General features: G+C 42.3%; 1 protein-coding gene across 5 annotated transcripts in view; it reads right to left on the bottom strand.

The window, feature by feature from the left end:
* Nucleotides 1–2,598: 2,598 nt before the first annotated feature.
* The window catches only part of LOC139582651 (consortin-like), a 30,223-nt gene continuing 9,362 nt past the window's right edge, over nucleotides 2,599–23,459 (bottom strand). For 2 of the 5 annotated variants that reach the window (XM_071412844.1, XM_071412842.1), the window contains 11 exons: nucleotides 20,159–22,366; nucleotides 13,173–13,652; nucleotides 12,769–12,866; nucleotides 11,224–11,254; nucleotides 9,636–9,722; nucleotides 9,277–9,391; nucleotides 7,878–7,899; nucleotides 7,692–7,785; nucleotides 6,960–7,222; nucleotides 6,121–6,265; nucleotides 2,599–5,806 (listed from right to left, as the gene is read on the bottom strand). In XM_071412844.1, coding sequence (XP_071268945.1) covers nucleotides 5,604–5,806; nucleotides 6,121–6,265; nucleotides 6,960–7,222; nucleotides 7,692–7,785; nucleotides 7,878–7,899; nucleotides 9,277–9,391; nucleotides 9,636–9,722; nucleotides 11,224–11,254; nucleotides 12,769–12,866; nucleotides 13,173–13,260 — 1,146 coding nt within the window. In that variant the 5' untranslated portion in view covers nucleotides 13,261–13,652; nucleotides 20,159–22,366 and the 3' untranslated portion in view covers nucleotides 2,599–5,603. Of the gene's footprint in view, nucleotides 5,807–6,120; nucleotides 6,266–6,959; nucleotides 7,223–7,691; nucleotides 7,786–7,877; nucleotides 7,900–9,276; nucleotides 9,392–9,635; nucleotides 9,733–11,223; nucleotides 11,255–12,768; nucleotides 12,867–13,172; nucleotides 13,653–15,154; nucleotides 15,392–20,158; nucleotides 22,367–23,459 lie in introns of those variants that run through there. The other 3 variants (XM_071412843.1, XM_071412845.1, XM_071412846.1) reach the window with 3 other exon arrangements.

Raw genomic sequence — 23,459 nt, 5'->3', positions numbered from 1 at the left:
TGTGCACTAACGCACGCCTATTTACTCAGTGCAATGCGTAAATGAATCTGGGGGAGGGCAGACTACTGTAAAACACCCCTAGTATTGACTTGTGTTGTGATGTCAACCAATGCAACTACTATAATGTCAACCAATGCATTCAGTATTACGACAATGGTAGGCGGAATATAGCCAGAATGAAATACTACACCACATTTTACATTTAAGTCATTTAGCAGACGCTCTTATCCAGAGCGACTTACAAATTGGAAAGTTCATGCATATTCATCCTGGTCCCCCTGTGGGGAATGAACCCACAACCCTGGCGTTGCAAGCGCCATGCTCTACCAACTGAGCCACACGGGACCACATGCCACATGGGTAGGCATAATCTGAAATAACTCAAACTTTGTCTGAAAACATATAAGCTACGCAGAAATCTTGTTTGAGTCGACTGAGCTGTAGTCCAAAGCTTAATAGTATGCAGTATAATTAATACTACATTGATATTTTTCTAGATTCATAGTGGCTGGTTGGGTTTCATGATTTACTGAGACATCTTGTGGCCAGTTGGTGATATTACATCTTGAGTGGAGGCACTGTGTGTAGGCTTCAACGTTGCACAACTCATGCCAGTGTGAACTGTAAAATAACATCAACATACCAAGTTTTCTTGATATCATTTATATTCCATTGAGAAAACAAGTCAACAAAAAATACTGCAACATATAAACATGGATTGCATGATGCAACACAATAGTAAACAACATACAGTGAAAATTAGAGGCAACATTCATTGACATTATTCAACCACAGCCATTTAGAGAGCATGGAAAGAGAACATAAGACGTTGACCAAAAACAACAATGTCAGAGGCAATAGATAGAACAGAAGTCTGGGACATTCCAATGGTAAACTGGGACTTCCTGTCTGATGTCCATCAAACACAGATTTGTGTGTGCTCTCTGTGCTGTCTGAACCAGCAGGAGAACACAACTGTCAGTCAACGAAGCAATGTGTGTCCTGGAGAGATACTGTGTCTAGATCAGGGTTCTCCAACTCTGGTCCTGGAGAGATACTGTGTCTAGATCAGGGTTCTCCAACTCTGGTCCTGGAGAGATACTGGGTCTAGATAAGGGTTCTCCAACTCTGGTCCTGGAGAGATACTGGGTCTAGATCAGGGTTCTCCAACTCTGGTCCTGGAGAGATACTGGGTCTAGATAAGGGTTCTCCAACTCTGGTCCTGGAGAGATACTGGGTCTAGATCAGGGTTCTCCATCTCTGGTCCTGGAGAGATACTGGGTCTAGATCAGGGTTCTCCATCTCTGGTCCTGGAGAGATACTGGGTCTAGATCAGGGTTCTCCATCTCTGGTCCTGGAGAGATACTGGGTCTAGATCAGGGTTCTCCAACTCTGGTCCTGGAGAGATACTGAGTCTAGATCAGGGTTCTCCAACTCTGGTGCTGGAGAGATACTGGGTCTAGATCAGGGTTCTCCAACTCTGGTCCTGGAGAGATACTGGGTCTAGATCAGGGTTCTCCAACTCTGGTCCTGGAGAGATACTGTGTGTGCATGATTTTGATCCAGCCCTGCAATATAGTCTTCTGATTGGACAACAGTTAGCAGAATCAGGTGTTACTGCTGGGCTGGAATGAAAGCCTGCACACCCACTAGATCTCTGATTTGGAGATCCTTGACGTACAGTAGATATACGTAAACAACGCCTATTCATGAAAGCAAGGGAATGGATTTGTATTGAATACATTAAAATATACTCATAGAATAAAATACAAATAAAGGACATTAAGGGCTGTACGGATACATGAGCTGCACAACTAGACAAAAGTGCCTGAGATGTTGAGTAAGTACAGTACTGAATGTCATGACTACATTAAAATGCATTGCTGTATGAACATTGACCTTAGTTCATTTTGTCATACCAAGAGCCATACATACAGTACCTGTCATGCATATTTGTATTGATATCGTTACTCGGTTATCAGCAAATTACTTCACAATGTGCCAATTCCAGAGAGCCGTTCTACACAAATGTGGACTTTCATTTGCAGTGGTCAACAACCATGAGTTCCTTCAGAGGAATGTAAGAGTAATTCCAAACCCAAGTCTCCACGTACAAAAACATCTGCAAAATGTACAACATGTAGGCTATATTTGACAAGTCAAGGAGTCAAGGACTCGAGGCAACAAGTCGAGGAGGAAGTGTCCTTTCAATCCCCAACAAGTCTTTGTTTTTTAATAGCATACTGTACCCCAAGTTTTACTATGAGGCTCTCAAATCCAGATAAACAGATTTACTGTTTATCGAATTGTATCTGTTTTTCAGATAAACATCTTTACAAATTCAGATTAACATATTTTCTCATAAAAAATTTGAACTGGAATATACAGGTAACTACCAAGATAAAGGAAACACTTGAGTAAATGAGGGATACAAAGGATATTGACAGCAGGTGCTTCCACACAGGTGTGGTTCCTGAGTTAATTAAGCAATTAACTTCCCATCATGCTTAGGGTCATGTATAAAAATGCTGTTGCCCACTATTTTGGGATCTAAGTGACTTTGAAAAAACAGTCTAAAAGGAGCATAGGGAGTTTAAAGTGTGTGTGTGTGTGTGTGTGTGTGTGTGTGTGTGTGTGTGTGTGTGTGTGTGTGTGTGTGTGTGTGTGTGTGTGTGTGTGTGTGTGTGTGTGTGGGATACAAAGTATATTGACAGCAGGTGCTTCCACACAAGTGTGGTTCCTGAGTTAATTAAGCAATTAACATCCCATCATGCTGTCTGTCTGTCTGTCTGTCTGAGTATCAGTCTCCAGATCTCAATCAAATTGAACACTTATGGGAGATTCTGGAGTGTTTTCCACCACCATCAACAAAACAACAAACAATGTCTTGTGGAAGAAGGGTGTCGCATCCCTCCAACAGAGTTCCAGACACTGAATCTATGCCAAGGTGCTTTGAAGCTGTTCTGGCGGCTCGTGGTGACCCAACTCCCTATTAAGATACTTTATGTTGGTGTTTCCTTTATTTTGGCAGTTACCTGTACCCTACAATGCTATGCTTTGTTCCTCTGTGGTTTTGGGAGCTCTTTTGTGCAGCGTCCACAAGTTAAAACAAGAGGTTAAAAACAAGATGGGAGGCAGTGTTCTGGAAACAGTTTGGACTGCATCTGAAATGTCAGTCGGTAAAAACGGCTGTAACTTTGTCTCCTGTTGGGTCAATGATCATAAGCCCGTTCAGTCTTTATTTCAGGCCCTTCCACAGAACATCAATGACCTTATGACCTTGACTGCTACAGTAGGTAGGTTCTTCTGTATGTTTAGTCCATAGACTGCTACAGTAGGTAGGTTCTTCTGTATGTGTAGTCCATAGACTGCTACAGTAGGTAGGTTCTTCTGTATGTTTAGTCCATAGACTGCTACAGTAGGTAGGTTCTTCTGTATGTTTAGTCCATAGACTGCTACAGTAGGCAGGTTCTTCTGTATGTTTAGTCCATAGATTGCTACAGTAGGTAGGTTCTTCTGCATGTTTAGTCCATAGATTGCTACAGTAGGCAGGTTCTTCTGTATGTGTAGTCCATAGACTGCTACAGTAGGTAGGTTCTTCTGTATGTTTAGTCCATAGACTGCTACAGTAGGTAGGTTCTTCTGTATGTTTAGTTCATAGACTGCTACAGTAGGTAGGTTCTTCTGCATGTTTAGTCCATAGATTGCTACAGTAGGCAGGTTCTTCTGTATGTTTAGTCCATAGATTGCTACAGTAGGCAGGTTCTTCTGTATGTTTAGTCCATAGATTGCTACAGTAGGTAGGTTCTTCTGTATGTTTAGTCCATAGACTGCTACAGTAGGCAGGTTCTTCTGTATGTTTAGTCCATAGACTGCTACAGTAGGCAGGTTCTTCTGTATGTTTAGTCCATAGATTGCTACAGTAGGCAGGTTCTTCTGTATGTTTAGTCCATAGACTGCTACAGTAGGTAGGTTCTTCTGTATGTTTAGTCCATAGATTGCTACAGTAGGCAGGTTCTTCTGTATGTTTAGTCCATAACTACAGTGGGCTACTGAGTCTATATCATCTGCAGCAGTAGGTAAGTGACTGTATGTCCTGACTGTATGTCCTGACTGCAGCAGTAAGTGACTGTATGTCCTGACTGTATGTCCTGACTGCAGCAGTAGACTAAGTCCTGATTGTATGTCCTGACTGTATGTCCTGACTGCAGCAGTAAGTGACTATATGTCCTGACTGTATGTCCTGACTGCAGCAGTAAGTGACTGTATGTCCTGACTGCAGCAGTACGTGATTGTATGTCCTGACTGCAGCAGTAAATTACTCTATGTCCTGACTGCAGCAGTAAATGACTATGTCCTGACTGCAGTAGTACGTGATTGTATGTCCTGACTGCAGCAGTAATGACTGTATGTCCTGACTGCAGCAGTAAATGACTATGTCCTGACTGCAGCAGTAAGTGACTGTATGTCCTGACTGCAGCAGTAAATGACTGTATGTCCTGACTGCAGCAGTAAATGACTGTATGTCCTGACTGCAGCAGTACGTGATTGTATGTCCTGACTGCAGCAGTAAATGACTGTATGTCCTGACTGCAGCAGTAAATGACTGTATGTCCTGACTGCAGCAGTACGTGATTGTATGTCCTGACTGCAGCAGTAAATGACTGTATGTCCTGACTGCAGCAGTAAATGACTGTATGTCCTGACTGCAGCAGTAAATGACTGTATGTCCTGACTGCAGCAGTACGTGATTGTATGTCCTGACTGCAGCAGTAAATGACTGTATGTCCTGACTGCAGCAGTAAATGACTGTATGTCCTGACTGCAGCAGTAAATGACTGTATGTCCTGACTGCAGCAGTAAATGACTGTATGTCCTGACTGCAGCAGTAAATGACTGTATGTCCTGACTGCAGCAGTAAATGACTGTATGTCCTGACTGCAGTAGTACGTGATTGTATGTCCTGACTGCAGTAGTACGTGATTGTATGTCCTGACTGCAGCAGTAAATGACTGTATGTCCTGACTGCAGCAGTAAATGACTGTATGTCCTGACTGCAGCAGTAAATGACTGTATGTCCTGACTGCAGCAGTCAATGACTGTATGTCCTGACTGCAGCAGTCAATGACTGTATGTCCTGACTGCAGCAGTAAATGACTGTATGTCCTGACTGCAGCAGTAAGTGTTTGTATGTCCTGACTGCAGCAGTAAATGACTGTATGTCCTGACTGCAGTAGTACGTGATTGTATGTCCTGACTGCAGCAGTAAATGACTGTATGTCATGACTGTATGTCCTGACTGCAGCAGTAAATGACTGTATGTCCTGACTGCAGCAGTAAATGACTGTATGTCCTGACTGCAGCAGTAAATGACTGTATGTCCTGACTGCAGCAGTAAATGACTGTATGTCCTGACTGCAGCAGTAAATGACTGTATGTCCTGACTGCAGCAGTAAATGACTGTATGTCCTGACTGCAGCAGTAAATGACTGTATGTCCTGACTGCAGCAGTCAATGACTGTATGTCCTGACTGTATGTCCTGACTGCAGCAGTAAATGACTGTATGTCCTGACTGCAGTAGTAGACTAAGTCCTGACTATGATCATATGGGCATCCAGTGTCTGAGCCTATCCAGGAAGCGTTGTACGTGCACAACGTAAAAGTCTACGTTGTGAGAGAAATCAATGCAGATGCTACTGTATGTGTCCGCTAGGGTGCAGTACAGAGCCGTCCCGCCCAGACTGATCACCACGGTTACCAGGCACAACAACAGCAGGATCAAACACGAGTCTCCGCCCACCTCGTCTGCACAGAGAAAAAAACATACTAATTCATATTTTGAACAAGATAATGGTGCATGGTGCAGATGGTATACACAGATGGTATGAGGTGTTACTACAATGTTATTATATTTGTATTAATTTATAATACGTATAGCTTGTATAGACTGTGTGTAGGGGGAGGGGCATGGTGCTTGCAACACCAGAGTTGTGGGTTTGATTCCCACAGGGGACCAGTACGTAAATATATACACTCACTACTGTTAGTCGCTCTGGATAAGAGCGTCCACTAAAACATGTGTGTGAGAAGACAGAGGTTGTTTTTGGGATGATTCATACCTGGTTCCATGCCGTCCTCTGGCTGGCTGAAGTGCACCTTACGTATGGAGTTGTGTTTGGCTGCATCGGGACCCTCGGGGGGCAGGCCATCTAACGATGCCCTCCTCCTCTTTAGAATGGACACCAGGCCGTCTGCTGAGGAGCTCTGGAGGGGAGCAGAGTGCCGGGAGTCAGAGATACTATGACAGGGAAAAGATGGAAAATCCCAGGCTATATCTGAAATGGCACCATGTTCCCTATATAGAGAGCTACATTTGACCAGCTCAATAGCGCCACCTAGAGGTGAAATGATGTGTATGTTCACACAACAAACTGCAATGATGCACAGATGTAGGTTTTGATCACCCTGCTGTTGCAGGAAACGCAAACTGTATTCAAGGTCTAAAAAAGGTTGTAATGTTTTGTCATTTGAGGACGTCATTGTCACAACCATTGACTGATTTATTTAACAGGACCTGTATGTGAGCTATTTTTTCTACAGGCGTCTATTGTGGCCCTTTAATGACATCATAGCCTCTGTGTCCTGTCCTCAAATCTCACTGAGTTCCACCCATGGCCACGTCGCTTGGTGTGGCACAGCACATGGAATGAAGTAACAAACACAGCCAACTCTGATTACAGACCCAGCTCCTCTGCCAAGACTTCTCTGGGCTCCCTTGAGCCTGTCCAGGGCTGTGTGTCAATCCAAAATGTGTGTCCCCTCCTAAACAAGAGACAGAGACAGAAAGAACATGCAGAGACAGAGACAGAGAGAGAAGAGACAGAGACAGAGAGAGAAGAGAGAGACAGAGAGATAATGCGGTAAACATGAGGCCATTAATGTCTCAGTGTTTCCTCACCTCCTCCACTTGAGACAGTTTGTCCAGGTCTTTGGCTGAGGCTTGGGGAACCCCCGCTGGCCACTCTACCACCTGCACCTCCTCTTCTGGACTCTCCTCAAACACCTCCTCTTCATCCACCCCCTGCCCTTCCTTCTCCAACTCTTCCTTTCCTCGCTCTCCCTCCCCTCCTCCCTCCTCCTCAGCCATGTCAGGGACAGCTCCTGTTGACGTGGTCTCCTTAACATCCTCCTCACTCTGTCTTACAGGGTTGTTGACTCTGACTGCAGAGACAAGAGAAGTGTTGCTTAAAGCACGGACACACCGGTAGCGTTTGCCAGCTAAGAGTACTCAGCACCTCTGAACAGAGTGTTGGACGTAATTTACAAACCGAGTGCAAACCGGTTCTACATGTAGAATCACATAAAAATGGCATCAGTTAGATGGCCACCGGCAGGGTAGTCCCTCAAACACGACGAACGAACGGCGAACGAACAGCAGATGATCAGCAGATCGATTACAGTACTACTGATCACCTGGCTTCACCATAGACAGACACACACACACACTAACACACTAAAAGTACTGTAGATATAGCTGAGACAGTACGGAAGCATCATCTGACATCAGATTCCATTTTATGAGCCCGTATTGAACCAAACTACACTCATCAACCTCGTATTCACATCTCTAGGCTAAGTGGCCATACTATAATATTGATTTAGGAATTCATATGATGTGTTTTGTGTTGACCTTTTCCATGATGGGATGGTGACCTTTCTTTCTCTCTCCCATCATACTGCCCCCTGGTGTTGTGGCTGTCTTTCAGCACCGTGTCTGCCATGCTCTGGGGGGAAAAACAGCTCTATCATGAATGTCATACCACAAAAACACTCATCTTATGTGATGGATTAAGAAACATGTTATGTATTTTCTTACCATTTTCGCACTAAGCATTGGTCTATAGAGAGAGAGAGAGAGAGAGAGAGAGACAGATTGGGTAAACTGATGTTTTGAAGCAAATTTGATTTAAAAATGTTAAAGCTAACATGACCGGAGGCCACTACAGTAAGTTGGTGTCTGGCATCCAGCTGAATCAATCTACCACAAGCCACTGGGTCGTTCAACCAATTAGGTGCCTTTTCAGTAGTATAACTCATAAAAAAGAGTTTGAATTAAAAAAAAAAAACATTTTCCCATCTCAAAAAATAAAGTAACGGGGTTGACAATTTGGTCTTACTGTAAATCAGCCATAAATCCCCATGTACTTGTTGTGTGCAACCTGGAGGGGCACTTGAATGCAAGCTTCACAAAACTAAAACATTTAGAAAAAATGTCTAGCCTGTCTATCTCTGGGTAACAGGGTTGACGTGTTCTGCTCGACCCGCTCAGTTTTCCAACACTAAACACCAGAACATGGTCAAAAAGAGTAAAACCAGCTCACCTGCTTTTACACTATGATTAGATGTTCAACATTTCTTTAGAAACAAAAATATTTAAAAAGGAAGAGTTTCACGATATTAAAAAGATAGTTCAGTTCACGTAAGAGGGTTGAACTTAAAATGAGGGCCAGGTTGAATGAATCACATGATCACATGAAAATGAATCACATGAAATAAATAATTATCTTCAGAAATGACTAGGGCTTTACAATGATGGTGAAAACTAGGATGCACAGAGGGACAATTATGGCACTTTAGCAAGTCTTTATTCATATTCAAAATCAGATTTATAGAATTTTCCAAAAGGTCTATTTTAAAGGGCACTTAATTTAATAAGACAGGCCTTTAAAATGCAATATTTGTGCACAATTTCTACTTGAAATACCAAAGGGACGCAAAAAGGCACTCATTTCATGGAACGACCCTACTAACACACCAAGAGACATGGGCGGGGTTCTGTGACTGAAAACATATCTGAGTCTATAGCTTAGTAGAGTAAGTAAGTCAATTAAATGAGCATTAGTTAATTAAGGTGTGGTTTCATGTCTAGACAACAACCGCTAGCGTGGGATGCTTATGTTCAACATTCAAACATAGGGTATGATCTCACATATTATGATTTGAGCTAATAAATCACGTATTAATGAAAATATACATTTAAATGCAGACAGTGTTTGTTGTTCAAATTCCTTTGATCCCTGTATGGAGCGGTAGTATTGTGGGTGGTGACAGACTGTGACAAACTAAAGTAAATAGGCATGATTTGCTTTCCCTTCTACTGACACAATCAGTACCACTGCTGCAACTAACTGTCTAAGTGATTGTGCATTTAGTCCCAGTTCTAGAACAGCACTATAACACATCAGTAAGTTATGGTCCACCAGTATCTAGCTCACCTCTGGTGCGTCCTGCAGATCTGGCTCAGTATTTCTATGTGTTCCTGTCCAGTGCTGTTGGTCTCAGCTGGGGAGGTGCTCTCTGCTACTCTGTTACATTCTCTCCACTGGCTCTCTGAAAGCACACATGACACACAGGTTATGATTAACACACACACACACACACACACACACACACACACACACACACACACACACACACACACACACACACACACACACACACACACACACACACACACACACACACACACTCAGACAGTGCAATTGGAAGAATGACAGGGTTATATTTTGTCAGTGATGGGTTCAGGACTTCAGGCTGCAGTGACAGAACAGATGTGTTGAGTAGAGTGCAGTACCCCAGTCCTCCTGCAGGGCGGCAAGGTTGGACAGGAGGCGCTCATGGTACAGTTTCTCCAGCTGCAGGAACTGCACCGCCCACTGGTCTGATAACCACTAACAGTTAAGGAAACCAGATACCACAACAGCCAATAACAGCTGTCCCTGAGGCTGTCAACTCTGAGATTCAAAAGACAGTATCATATTAACAAACTTCTGACAAATATATACAGCATCTGGTGTTTTGAAGATGACATCACTGAGCTGCTGCACAATTCAGAAAATGGATGACGCTATAAATAAATACTGGGATTTTAAAGCCACAGTCCCCAGAGTGACATCCTAAATCAGTGTCACCACAGTTCCCAGAGTGACATGATAAATCAGTCACCACAGTTCCCAGAGTGACATCATAAATCAGTGTCACCACAGTTCCCAGAGTGACATCCTAATTCAGTGTCACCACAGTTCCCAGAGTGACATCATAAATCAGTGTCACCACAATTCCCAGAGTGACATCATAAATCAGTGTCACCACAGTTCCCAGAGTGATATCCTAAATCAGTGTCACCACAGTTCCCAGAGTGATATCCTAAATCAGTGTCACCACAGTTCCCAGAGTGATATCCTAAATCAGTGTCACCACAGTTCCCAAAGTGACATCCTAAATCAGTGTCACCACAGTTCCCAGAGTGACATGATAAATCAGTCACCACAGTTCCCAGAGTGACATCATAAATCAGTGTCACCACAGTTCCCAGAGTGACATCCTAATTCAGTGTCACCACAGTTCCCAGAGTGACATCATAAATCAGTGTCACCACAATTCCCAGAGTGACATCATAAATCAGTGTCACCACAGTTCCCAGAGTGATATCCTAAATCAGTGTCACCACAGTTCCCAGAGTGATATCCTAAATCAGTGTCACCACAGTTCCCAGAGTGATATCCTAAATCAGTGTCACCACAGTTCCCAAAGTGACATCCTAAATCAGTGTCACCACAGTTCCCAGAGTGACATCCTAAATCAGTGTCACCACAGTTCCCAAAGTGACATCCTAAATCAGTGTCACCACAGTTCCCAGAGTGATATCCTAAATCAGTGTCACCACAGTTCCCAGAGTGATATCCTAAATCAGTGTCACCACAGTTCCCAGAGTGATATCCTAAATCAGTGTCACCACAGTTCCCAGAGTGACATCATAAATCAGTGTCACCACAGTTCCCAGAGTGATATCCTAAATCAGTGTCACCACAGTTCCCAGAGTGATATCCTAAATCAGTGTCACCACAGTTCCCAGAGTGATATCCTAAATCAGTGTCACCACAGTTCCCAGAGTGATATCCTAAATCAGTGTCACCACAGTTCCCAGAGTGATATCCTAAATCAGTGTCACCACAGTTCCCAGAGTGATATCCTAAATCAGTGTCACCACAGTTCCCAGAGTGATATCCTAAATCAGTGTCACCACAGTTCCCAGAGTGATATCCTAAATCAGTGTCACCACAGTTCCCAAAGCTTCGAAAGAAATACACTGCAATTCAACAGCTCCATTAAAACAAAAGACATAGTGGAGATAAGTATTAGCAATGTGATGGCAAGGATACAGTCCTCATCCAGGGAGTAGGCCTCTGCTATCTGTGAAGAACGAGACAGAGAGAGAGCAAGAGAGAGAGAAAGAGTTAACATTTGGCAATGTTAACATATGTTTCACATGCCAATAAAGTCCTTAAATTGAAATTGAATTGAGAGGGGGGGGGGGAATACAAACCAACCTGCTTATTCTGTTACTTGGATCACTCACTCAGAATCAGACTTGTATGTCAGGGCTTTACTTAAAAATATAATGTGTTCTCAATATGTTACATAAAGGAAATACATAAACTAGATAGTTTATTTAGAAAGTAATTCATTTAATTAGAAAGGTTTTTTCTGAAGACAAATGGTGTGCTTGCTTTAGCTGCAGACTCTAGAATAGATATTGTCGTGCTTGGTAATGAAGTATTGGAAGGTATAGGGAAAGAAGACTCAAGATGGGACTCAGATGTCACGTGGTAAATAACAAGCCGTTGTGTGTCAGGTTCACTTATAACATGACGCGCAGCAGAACTTAAAACAACTCTGCCTGTCCCTGCCTCAACTCTGTAGAGGCACACACACACTCCAGATGCCATGGGATTTCCCATAGAGGTCACCGCCTGTTTACAAGGACTTTACTTCTCTTGGCCAGTTATTCTGCTCCACTGATTGTACCAGTCTGATCACAGAGAAACTCTGTCTTCTGTATCAGTGTATAAGAGGCCCGTCCCAAATGGCACCCTGTTCCCTGTATAGAGCGCTACTTTTGACCAGGGCCCATATGGAAGGACCATATGTAGGGAATAGAGTGCCATTTGAGACGCAGCCCTTAGTGTATCAATGTTGCCGGTCCTTTCTATGGGGCGTCTAAATCATAGCTGGCTCTTTGTTCCATGATGACCAGAATTGGCGAAGAAAGACAAACAACTACATGGCTGTTACAGTACTATGGGAGCCAACGCAGTAACATAATAAGATTAGAACAGTGTACAGAGAAAGGGCATCAAATAGTATCTGAAATGAATCCCAAGGAGTACCTTTAAAAATGTGCTTGTCTTGTCCTACTGGCAATGAATTAGCTGATAACTACTTTACATTTACATTTTACATTTTAGTCATTTACTTTAATGAGGGAAACGATGGCATGTTGTTGTCTCACCTAGCTATCTTTAGATGAATACACTAACTGTAAATCAGTGGATAAATACTGGATAAGAGCATCTGCTAAATGACTAAAATGTCAAATGTAATGATTACATTTCTTAAAGCATGATTTATTCTCCCTACAAACGAAAACAAATCAGAACGGAAAGGCAAGATGTTTCAGTTGCAAAAAATTGGTGACAGAAGAGGATGGTATAAAACACAATCAGCCCTTAGGACCAATCCACAGAGGACCAGAACACAGAGGACTGTGTGAGGGTGAAAACACACACACACACACACACACACACACACACACACACACACACACACACACACACACACACACACACACACACACACACACACACACACACACACACACACACACACACACACACACACAAACACAAACACACAAACACACACACCTGGTGTAGAGACTGTGGCAGCAGTGTGTGGTCATCGTGTTCTCCCAATGACTGTAGTGAGGCTAGCAGGTCAGGGCTGGGGCCTGGGGGACCACTTCCTGAAAGCACACACAATGTCATGTGCAATACAAAGTTGATGAATAGAGATGCAGTAGAATGAATAGCTGTAACATTTTTAAATAATCTGTTTGATTTTACATTTTGAGGCTACTCTTAAGGTGTTATCATGGCAGCCATAAAGACTAAGGACATTCTAGTGCTCTAGTAGCAAAGATACAATTTGTGCTTGTCTTTTGAAACAGCTTGAGGTAGGTGACCCAGATATACTACACAGTAAATATGTCCCATATACTACACATACAGTACTGAACGAGACGTGTGCTATATGTGGAGTGCTAGGCTACCTGAGGCAGTCCCCGTGTTGTTTCTCTCCTCTCTCTGAGTCGTCTCAGTGTCTGGGTCTCTGGAGGGGCTGGTGCTCTTGTTACCCATCCTCTCCTTCACGCTGTTGTTCTCCTCCAACTCAGCGGTTCCCAAACGGTGGGTCGGGGCCCACAGGAGGGACGTGGCTGGCTGCTTTAGGGTTGCCACTTACTAGTATTGGATTCTGACTAGAGACATTGATTTGGTTCAGGATTGCTCTATGGGTCACAGAAAACCCCAAGAGCTTAATAAAATGTGGGATCCAATGTTCTAGGTTTACCAGTTTGTTGTTGTTGTTGTTGCAGTTGGGAAAGTATGAGTAGAAGGTCGTATCATCAGTCTATTATTGAATTTCTTTGTATTCTGGTCTTCTTGTTGGGGTTGTTTGGGGCTCTCCCTGATCCTCGAAAACCCTTGATCAGCTCACCAAGGAGCTTATTCCTCTCCTCTTCAACACCCTGCTGGATATAAACACATGTTATAGTGTTAGTATCAGCGTGTGTTTCCAAGTCAGAGATAAACTGCATGATTTCATTACTGACTGCACTCCCACTTGAGTTAGTGAGAAAACTCAATGTGCAGAAGAGTAGGAGTGAAATGCTAGTTATTTTGCTGAGTGAATCTCTTCTGAGAGAACTCTTTGTGTTACAAGCCTGGCCTCCAGGGGCCCCAACATACACAAAATAATCTTGGTTCGGGGCCACCTGGAGGTCGGGGGACCCCCAGATTGCATATGAACACATCATAAGCAATGGCAACATGTGTAGACTTGCAGGGAATTAGCTTTAAAACTGTGCAAATGTCTCTCTTTCCCCATGGCAAAATGTGTAGAATAAGAGAGGGTTGGAGGTAGACGGGCCCTGCACACACACACACACACACACACACACACACACACACACACACACACACACACACACACACACACACACACACACACACACACACACACGGAGACGGAGACAGAGAAAGCCAGTTGACACAGTGTTTACTAAACAACCTCCATCATAAGACCTAGCCTACATTTATGCTTGAATGAATGACCAGAGTATGGATGGAAAATGCACAGTGTCAGCTCGGAACACTTGGTGCCATGTTCACAGTCATGTGGATGTGAGCGGGTTTAGAACATAGAACTAGAAAATAGAATGTGACAGTTAGAACACAGCTTAGAGCAAGGAGGACTGTGACTCATATGGTGTGAATCCTGTCTACTGTGTAGTAGTGGCTGGCCTTTACCCTCCTATTATCAAACCACTGTGACTGAGCATTACTCATAGCTCTTACATAGATTTAAAGTGACAAAACTCACGGAACGTTTGCACACCGTTCCTCAACCATGTTTGTATCATCCAACCTGAAACTGACAAGACTACTGATTACAATTAATCTTTTTGATATATAGAGTAATATGTGTAACAGAAATGTTGTCATTTCAGAGGTCTATTTGGTCTTATTAGGTTATTTTTCTTGTAGTCATGTGTACTTTTATTTTGTGACGTTTACAGGACCATGTATTTAAATGAAGGCTACTTTATGTCGCCAACCAATAGCGAAGAATTGATGCTGAAGCTGATGCGTTCTGCTTTCAAGTGCGTGCTCTGCTCGGTGTAGTCAAAATGATCAGTCCAAGCCAAGCCTTTCATGTTGTTTCAATTCATGTAAATACTGTTTAAATCTACACAGTAAGAGTAATAAACAGGATTCATGCGCTACAATATAGCAATTTACAGTATATATTTTCACCTAATAAACTATTTCATGTTTATTATTCGGCAATGAAGAGCAAACATTTCAGGCTAGTCCAATAAACGTTGCAGATTCAAAAAGCCATTAATGCGATATTTAGGCTATAGCTTTATGGGCTAACATACTGTCATAATTATACCCGAAGAGCACTCAATGATAACAACAGTACAAACTGTGGTAGGCTACCTCATCACGCGGATGTATGCATACTCACACATGCAATATAATGTCCCGCGGTAGATTCGTGGGTGACAATCACCGGAACGGTCATCAACGTTCATACAACTCAATCCCTTCTATTCTGAACGCGATGTTGTAAATGCACATGATGCTATAATAGTGAGGGTCACCGTGGGTAGTGATTTCTATAATCTGTCATCTAAAGTGATGTCCTCTGCAGATCCATGGTTGTTTACGATCTAATCCGGGACATTTCTGTTGCAGCTCCTCATTGCAAAATATATCATTTTATTGTACAACGGAGGCAATGGGGACATCTTCTGGCTGAACTCTTATATCGCTCACCGACTGGCCTGCAGTAACTGTAACTAGAGGAATGTATTTATGGGCTTGTATGTGTTTTTTTGCCCAGTATTTACAAAATGTGGGAAAGTATTGTGTAAAAGGCATCTCCTTAGAAACCGCATATAACAATATATATTAGAGAGCTTTGGTATCATTCTCATGGAAAGCTTATTCAATATCTGACACTTGATATTGCACTGGTGTATCATCAGTAAAGTAACTGAGTCAGGGTTCTTCTAGCCTACTCCTATATGCATGTGCTTGATACCTCTGGGGTCCTCTGTGCAGGTTTCCATTATAATTAAATGGTCAAAATGTATTTGAAGAATTCCATGGGTAACTTACTATTTAAAAAGATGCATAGCCTTTGTCTGTGTATATGTAGACAATATTTCTAGAATTGGTGATTCAAAGTGTGAAATCCAACAGTCACAGTGTTGAGAATCGTTTGTGACAACGTGGGGGCACATCCAACACAGGCAGCTCACTAGTATTAACCCTTTGAATGACCCTTATCATACTGTATGTCTGTCCTTTCTAGATATAGTTGCCCTGTTCACATCTGCATTGTTATTTTCGTGGAGATTTCAAATGAGTCCTAAATGACGGTGAAGTAGAGCAGAAAGAGAGAAAGGCTGGAACGCAGAGCGATCTGTGTGTGTGTGTGTGTGTGTGGGGGGGGGGGGGGGGGGGGGTGATGAGTCTGACTTTGTAATGGGCTACCTTTAGAAATGAACTCTGGCTGACTGGGCATCCTCATTACCTTCCCACTGGAAAACAGCCGTAGCGACAGCAGCTAATGGCTAAACTGTTGCATCATGTTTCATTAATGTACCTTAAAGGCCCAGCCCTGACAAAAAACGTGATGTTCCTGTGTTTTATATACAGTGGGGAGAACAAGTATTTGATACACTGCCGATTTTGCAGGTTTTCCTACTTACAACGCATGTAGAGGTCTGTAATTTTTATCATAGGTACACTTCAACTGTGAGAGGCGGAATCTAAAACAAAAATCCAGAAAATCACATTGTATAATTTTTAAGTAATTAATTTGCATTTTATTGCATGACATAAGTATTTGATACATCAGAAAAGCAGATCTTAATATTTGGTACAGAAACCTCTGTTTGCAAATACACAGATCAAACGTTTCCTGTAGTTCTTGACCAGGTTTGCACACACTGCAGCAGGGATTTTGGCCCACTCCTCCATACAGACCTTCTCCAGATCCTTCAGGTTTCGGTGCTGGCGCTGGGCAATACGGACTTTCAGCTCCCTCCAAAGATTTTCTATTGGGTTCAGGTCTGGAGACTGGCTAGGCCACTCCAGGACCTTGAGATGTTTCTTACGGAGCCACTCCTTAGTTGCCCTGGCTGTGTGTTTCGGGTTGTTGTCATGCTGGAAGACCCAGCCACGACCCATCTTCAATGTTCTTACTGAGGGAAGGAGGTTGTTGGCCAAGATCTCGCGATACATGGCCCCATCCATCCTCCCCTCAATACGGTGCAGTCGTCCTGTCCCCTTTGCAGAAAAGCATCCCCAAAGAATGATGTTTCCACCTCCATGCTTCACAGTTGGGATGGTGTTCTTGGGGTTGTACTCATCCTTCTTCTTCCTCCAAACACGGCGAGTGGAGTTTAGACCAAAAAGCTCTATTTTTGTCTCATCAGACCACATGACCTTCTCCCATTCCTCCTCTGGATCATCCAGATGGTCATTGGCAAACTTCAGACGGGCCTGGACATGCGCTGGCTTGAGCAGGGGGTCCTTGCGTGCACTGCAGGATTTTAATCCATGACGGCGTAGTGTGTTACTAATGGTTTTCTTTGAGACTGTGGTCCCAGCTCTCTTCAGGTCATTGGGCAGGTCCTGCCATGTAGTTCTGGGCTGATCCCTCACCTTCCTCATGATCATTGATGCCCCACGAGGTGAGATCTTGCATGGAGCCCCAGACCGAGGGTGATTGACCGTCATCTTGAACTTCTTCCATTTTCTAATAATTGCGCCAACAGTTGTTGCCTTCTCACCAAGCTGCTTGCCTATTGTCCTGTAGCCCATCCCAGCCTTGTGCAGGTCTACAATTTTATCCCTGATGTCCTTACACAGCTCTCTGGTCTTGGCCATTGTGGAGAGGTTGGCGTCTGTTTGATTGAGTGTGTGGACAGGTGTCTTTTATACAGGTAACGAGTTCAAACAGGTGCAGTTAATACAGGTAATGAGTGGAGAACAGGAGGGCTTCTTAAAGAAAAACTAACAGGTCTGTGAGAGCCGGAATTCTTACTGGTTGGTAGGTGATCAAATACTTATGTCATGCAATAAAATGCAAATTAATTACTTAAAAATTATACAATGTGATTTTCTGGATTTTTGTTTTAGATTCCGTCTCTCACAGTTGAAGTGTACATATGATAAAAATTACAGACCTCTACATGCTTTGTAAGTAGGAAAACTTGCAAAATCGGCAGTGTATCAAATACTTGTTCTCCCCACTGTATATATCCACACTAACAGGTTGGAATAATATTGTGAAGTTGTGAAAATTATGATAATACCCTTTTGGTTTAAGAGCTGTTTGAAAAGACACCTGAAATTTCAGCCTGTTTTGGTGGGATGGCCTTTTGGCCTGCCTGGTGACATCACCAAGCGGTAAATTAGTTATTTGACCAATAAGAAAGATAGTTCCAAACCTCTCTGCCAATAAAAGCTACTTTTCAGTTTCCCACTCAGACCACTCCCAGACAGTCCTAGCAAAATTCTTGCTTGAGAAATTGCTTTTTGCTAAAAATCGAATCACATTCCTCAAATACAATAGAGCACCACAAAAGAAGGTCTTAATACCCATAAAACCTAGCGGTCAAACATGGAAATGGTTCCAATCATTTTTCCACCTTTCATTTTTCCCATAGGGTATATTTGAAACACTAAAAATAAGGACTGTGTTTCGTGTAGGCTTACCCTGGCTTGACGTTTTGACAACCATGTAAATCTCTCTCGGACAAGGTGACTTATATCAATATATTTGGCTTTATTTACTCTCAGATTCAAAAATGCTAATCAGCATCAAAATAGACATCATACAAGACTACAAATCCCTGCAAGCTCCTGCACATCATCTCTAGCTGACACTTTTGCTAACAGGTATTGTGTCAATTTAAAACTTGCACAAGACAGTTCACAAAATTGTCCATTTAAAGAAATGTAGCCAATTTATTAATTACTACATTTAGCTAACATTAGAAAGTAAACCCTGAGATTCTGTCCTTCGCCACTAATCCAGATCATCATGGCATTTGTACAGTAGTTGTTTATGATTGCCATATTAGCAACTAATTAGCATTTTATTTTGGGGTGTTAAATACAGGCGAATATATTGAATAAAGCCACCTTATCCTAGAGAGTTTTACATGGTTATCAAAACGTCACGCCTAAATATAAAAGGAAATAGTAACACAATAAAAACAATAACGAGGCGATATACAAGAAGAACCAGTACTGAGTCAATGTGCAGGGGTACAAGGTAGTTGAGGTAATTGAGATAATATGTACATGTAGGTTGGGTGTGACTAGGCAAAAGTGACTAGGCAATCAGCTCTCTACTCTAAACAGAGTAGCAGCAGCTTATGTGAAGAGTGAAAGTGTCTCTATGTGTGAGTGTGTGTGTGTGTGTAGTCAATATGTATGTGTTTGTGTGTTTGTGTGTGTGAGCTTATGTGTGTGTGTGTGTGTGTGTGTGTGTGTATGTATGTTGGAGTGTCAACTCTACTGATGGTTTTGTCATAAAAAAAATTGCATTATATAGTGCACGGGTTCCCAAACCTTTTTTTTTCAGGCCCCCCTGCCAGCATTGGGGAATATTCTATGGCCATTTCTATGGACACAAGCACTGTTCATTGGTGGAGAGAAAATGTTGCAGGTATAAAGCTTATTTCCTGCAATTCTACACATTTTGTCATGGGGTACAGAGAACTTTTAACTGTTTTAAAGCTCATTATCATTCAATTGTATACATTTTGCCATGTCTAATGTGCATTCGTGTGATATTTGAGTGACTCAAACATTACAACAAAATATGTGGGCTAAAAAACGTTAGCTGACACGGGTTAGTTGATCTGGACATTTCTGGCAAGTTATCAATAGCTCTCTAAGGTACAATATACAATGACTGATATGTCAAGAGGAAAACCCTATTTCAAAATGGCACCTTGTGCATTCTACTATTACAACTTTCAACAGTAAGACTGACTTCCTTTTTTATGATTTTTTTTATTTTGTCACCAGAATAAGACACTGGATATTTATCTGAAAGGAGCATCAAGCTCATCACCAGCTTGCACTTTCTCCACCCTGTGAAGTTCATCGTAGTTTATTTCATCTGTAGCCGAATAAACTGCATGGTTTCCCGAGTCGTAGGGAGGACGACACACCATATCATCTCGTGACTCCAAGTTTACTTTGTTATGACAGTTATTATATCAATATTTGCACATAAAGCCAAAACACTTTTGTATACATTGATATAATAACCATCATTAAAACAGCCATTTCTTGCCTAATTAATTTTACCGCCGACACAAAAAGATCCCACCATGTCGAACAAACAAATTCTCTGTCGCCATTTATAAAATTGTACACAAACTTTCTGTTTCCATCACAGCTGTCCTGATTATTTTTTATATGCGGTAACTTTACTCACATAAAAACTGTTGATAGAAGCGTGGTCTTTAGAAAATGCATCCTTATTCTGCCGTTTCCATTAAGGTAACGTGGGGTAACTACTCCAGGTACTTTGGAAAAACGTCCCTTTTCTATGAACATTTCATTAAATAACTAAAACCGTGTAAACTCTAGCCACTTATTTTCCTTCACAGTTTGTTTGGTTAACCATTACCATCATCCACATAACTCTTTTTTCTAAATAGCAAACGCTGCTTTTTTTGTTCCAGCAATTGTTCTTGGGAGGGCTAGTTACCCCACGTTACCCTACACAAGTTGCAACGTTGCTTTTGTCAAATAAACCTGGGTCAATGGAAAACTACTGTTACTCTTGTTTACTGTGGTAGTGTTTTGTCACCCTTCTTCAACTAGTGTTTAAAACAGTAGTCTGTGTTGGCATTAATAACACATCAGCATGTTGTGCCAAGCTTCCAGCTCTCACACGAAGCCATTCGACTCAGCTGAATGAACAAAGCATAAGAGGGTACACAACCACTGTAGAACAGTTTCAACTTTAGCATGAACGTTGTAGGACACAGTACATACCAATACCATAATAAATACAGAGAAATAGGAAGACATGTAGCTTATAAAGTGTTGACACATGTAACCGATGTGAAATGGCTATCTAGTTAGCGGTGGTGCGCGCTAACAGCCTTTCAATCGGTGACGTCACTTGCTCTGAGACCTTGAAGTAGTGGTTCCCCTTGCTCTGCAAGAGCCGTGGCTTTTGTGGAGCGATGGGTAACGATGCTTCGTGGGTGACTGTTGTTGATGTGTGCAGAGGGTCCCTGGTTCGCGCCCGGGTCGGGGCGAGGTGACGGACTAAAGTTAAAACTGTTACACACACAACATGCTGATACTGTAAATAAGATTCATAAAACAAACATCATGGAGTGTGTGTCAGAGGAGGCTGGTGGGGGGAGCTATAGAAGGATGGGCTCATTGTAATGGCTGGAATGGAATCAATGGAACGGAGTCTAACATGTTGTTTCCATGTGTTTGGAACCATTCCATTGATTCCATTCCAGCCATTACAATGAGCCTGGCCTCCTATGGTGTGTGTGTGTGTGTGTGTGTGTCATCCAGGTGAAGTTGTGGTATATGTATCAGTGAGTCATTGTGATTAGTTGGAGTGTGTGTTGGAGTGCCTTGAGCTGATCTATCAACATAACAGTGAATACTGATCTGCATGAGTCAGAACATACATCATTCAGAGTGAGTGTGCTCTGTGATCTTCCGAGATTTCACTCCCTCTTCTCCATGAGAAGTCCACACTGAGTGATACTTCGACCTACTGTTAGGGAGTTGAAATGCAAACGTTTATGTTTTCAAGAGGAATTCAGATAAGCACCAAAAAAATTGTCAAAACTTTTCTGTGACAGTGGTATTCCATCGTGGCGTTCTCTCTGTACATCTATTAACAACACTGGGAACAAAATTACACAAAATGAACACTAAATTCCCATGAATCCTTGCTGCTGTCCTTCCGACGACATCTCCTCGCTTGCCGGCGCTTGGTGGCAACGTCGAAGCATGTGACCATCATGACGTTGGCCTTGCAGAGGTTGACCCTGCTCTCCAGCCTCGCCGTGACAACCTCCAAGGCTTCCAGGTGCTACAGAGAGTCCACCTCAAACGTCTGCCACAGGTCAACTACACAAACGTGAGGTTAATTTTTCTAGCCATCATCTCAAAATAACATGAATGAGGAAGGCCTCTGAGGATCAATATTAGCCACCTAACATAACATATCCTCACCAACACACCAGACAAGCACAGGAGAGAATAAGTTGTTTAAGGGCCACAGTAGGATGGAATATTCTATCTATTAGACTGATTCTATGACAATACCAAGAGTCAATGCAATGGTTGCTGAAAAGAACTCCACAAGATAAATGGTTTAGTACAGTTGCTATTGCATTGGTCACTAATGAAAAGAAGAATGTTCACACACCTTGTAGTGTAAGTCCAGTTGCTAAGAGAAATAAACTGACTAGTTAATTAATGTCTGATGAATCTACAGAAAACACCCACACTCCTGGTTCCATTTCCCTGGCTCCAGCCTGAGGTTCTGTTTGGCCAGCTCCAGCTCTGTCTTCAGGCTGTTGTACTTGGCTCTCATCTCCTCCACCCTCTGCTGACGGTGCTCCAGGAACTTGAGTTTGGCACTGAAGCAAGCTATCCCCTGTTAACAGCAACACAGACATTTAAGGGCAAGGTGAGCTTCGGCTAAATATTTTATCCAACTCAGAGTTTTTCACAACAACAAAACCCAAGTATCCTGGATGTGTCCCAAATGGAACCCTATTCCTAATACATAGTGCACTACTTTTGAACAGAGCACTATGGGCCCTGGTCAAAATGTTTCACTATATACAGTACCAGTCAAAAATGTGGGCACCGCTACTCAATCCGTGGTTTTTCTTAATTTTTGACTATTTTCTATATTGTTGTATAATAGTAGAGACATCAAAACGATGAAATAACACATATAGAACCCTGTAGTAACAAAAAAAGTGATAAACAAATCAAAATACATTTTAGATTCTTCAAAGTAGCCACCCTTTGCCTTGATGACAGCTTTGCACACTCTTGTGAAGCTGGTTGAGAGAATGCCAAGAGTGTGCAAAGCTGTCATCAAGGCAAAGTGTGGCTACTTTGAAGAATCTCAAATATATTTAGATTTGTTTAACACTTTTTTGGTTACTACATGATTCCATGTGTTATTTCATCGTTTTAATGACTTCACTAATATTCTACAATGTAGAAAATAGTAAAAAGAAAAGAAAAACCCTTAAATGAGTAGGTGTCCAAACTTTTGACTGGTACTGTATATGTAGGGATAGGGTGCCATTTGTGACACATCTTCTGACTATGTTAACCTTAAATTAGAAAATAGTACATTTTCAAAGGCTAGTTCATAATTCTATGTATTTATGAACGTATGTATGTACGGTATGTACAGTGCCGTCAGAAAGTATTCATGCCCCTTGACTTTTTCCACAATTTGTTGTGTTACAGCCTGAATTCAAAAATGTATTTGTCACGTCTGCTCCTGCTCCTCCCCTTCGGCGTACGACGTCGCCAAAGTACTAACCACCGGTCCTGGGATTCATCATTACGCACACCTATCACTCATCATTACGCGCACCTGTTAATCATTATGATTCACACCTGGACTCCATTACCTTCATCATTTCCTCCCCTTTATATGTCACTCTCCCATGTTCACTCACTAGTTGGTATTGTTGTTGTGTATCGGCGTTCTGCCTTATGTT

Source organism: Salvelinus alpinus, chromosome 8, assembly GCF_045679555.1.
Source record: "Salvelinus alpinus chromosome 8, SLU_Salpinus.1, whole genome shotgun sequence".
In the NCBI taxonomy this organism is placed as follows: domain Eukaryota; kingdom Metazoa; phylum Chordata; class Actinopteri; order Salmoniformes; family Salmonidae; genus Salvelinus; species Salvelinus alpinus.
Note: the sequence above shows the minus strand (reverse complement) of the source record. Positions and strands in the feature narration are given on the sequence as shown.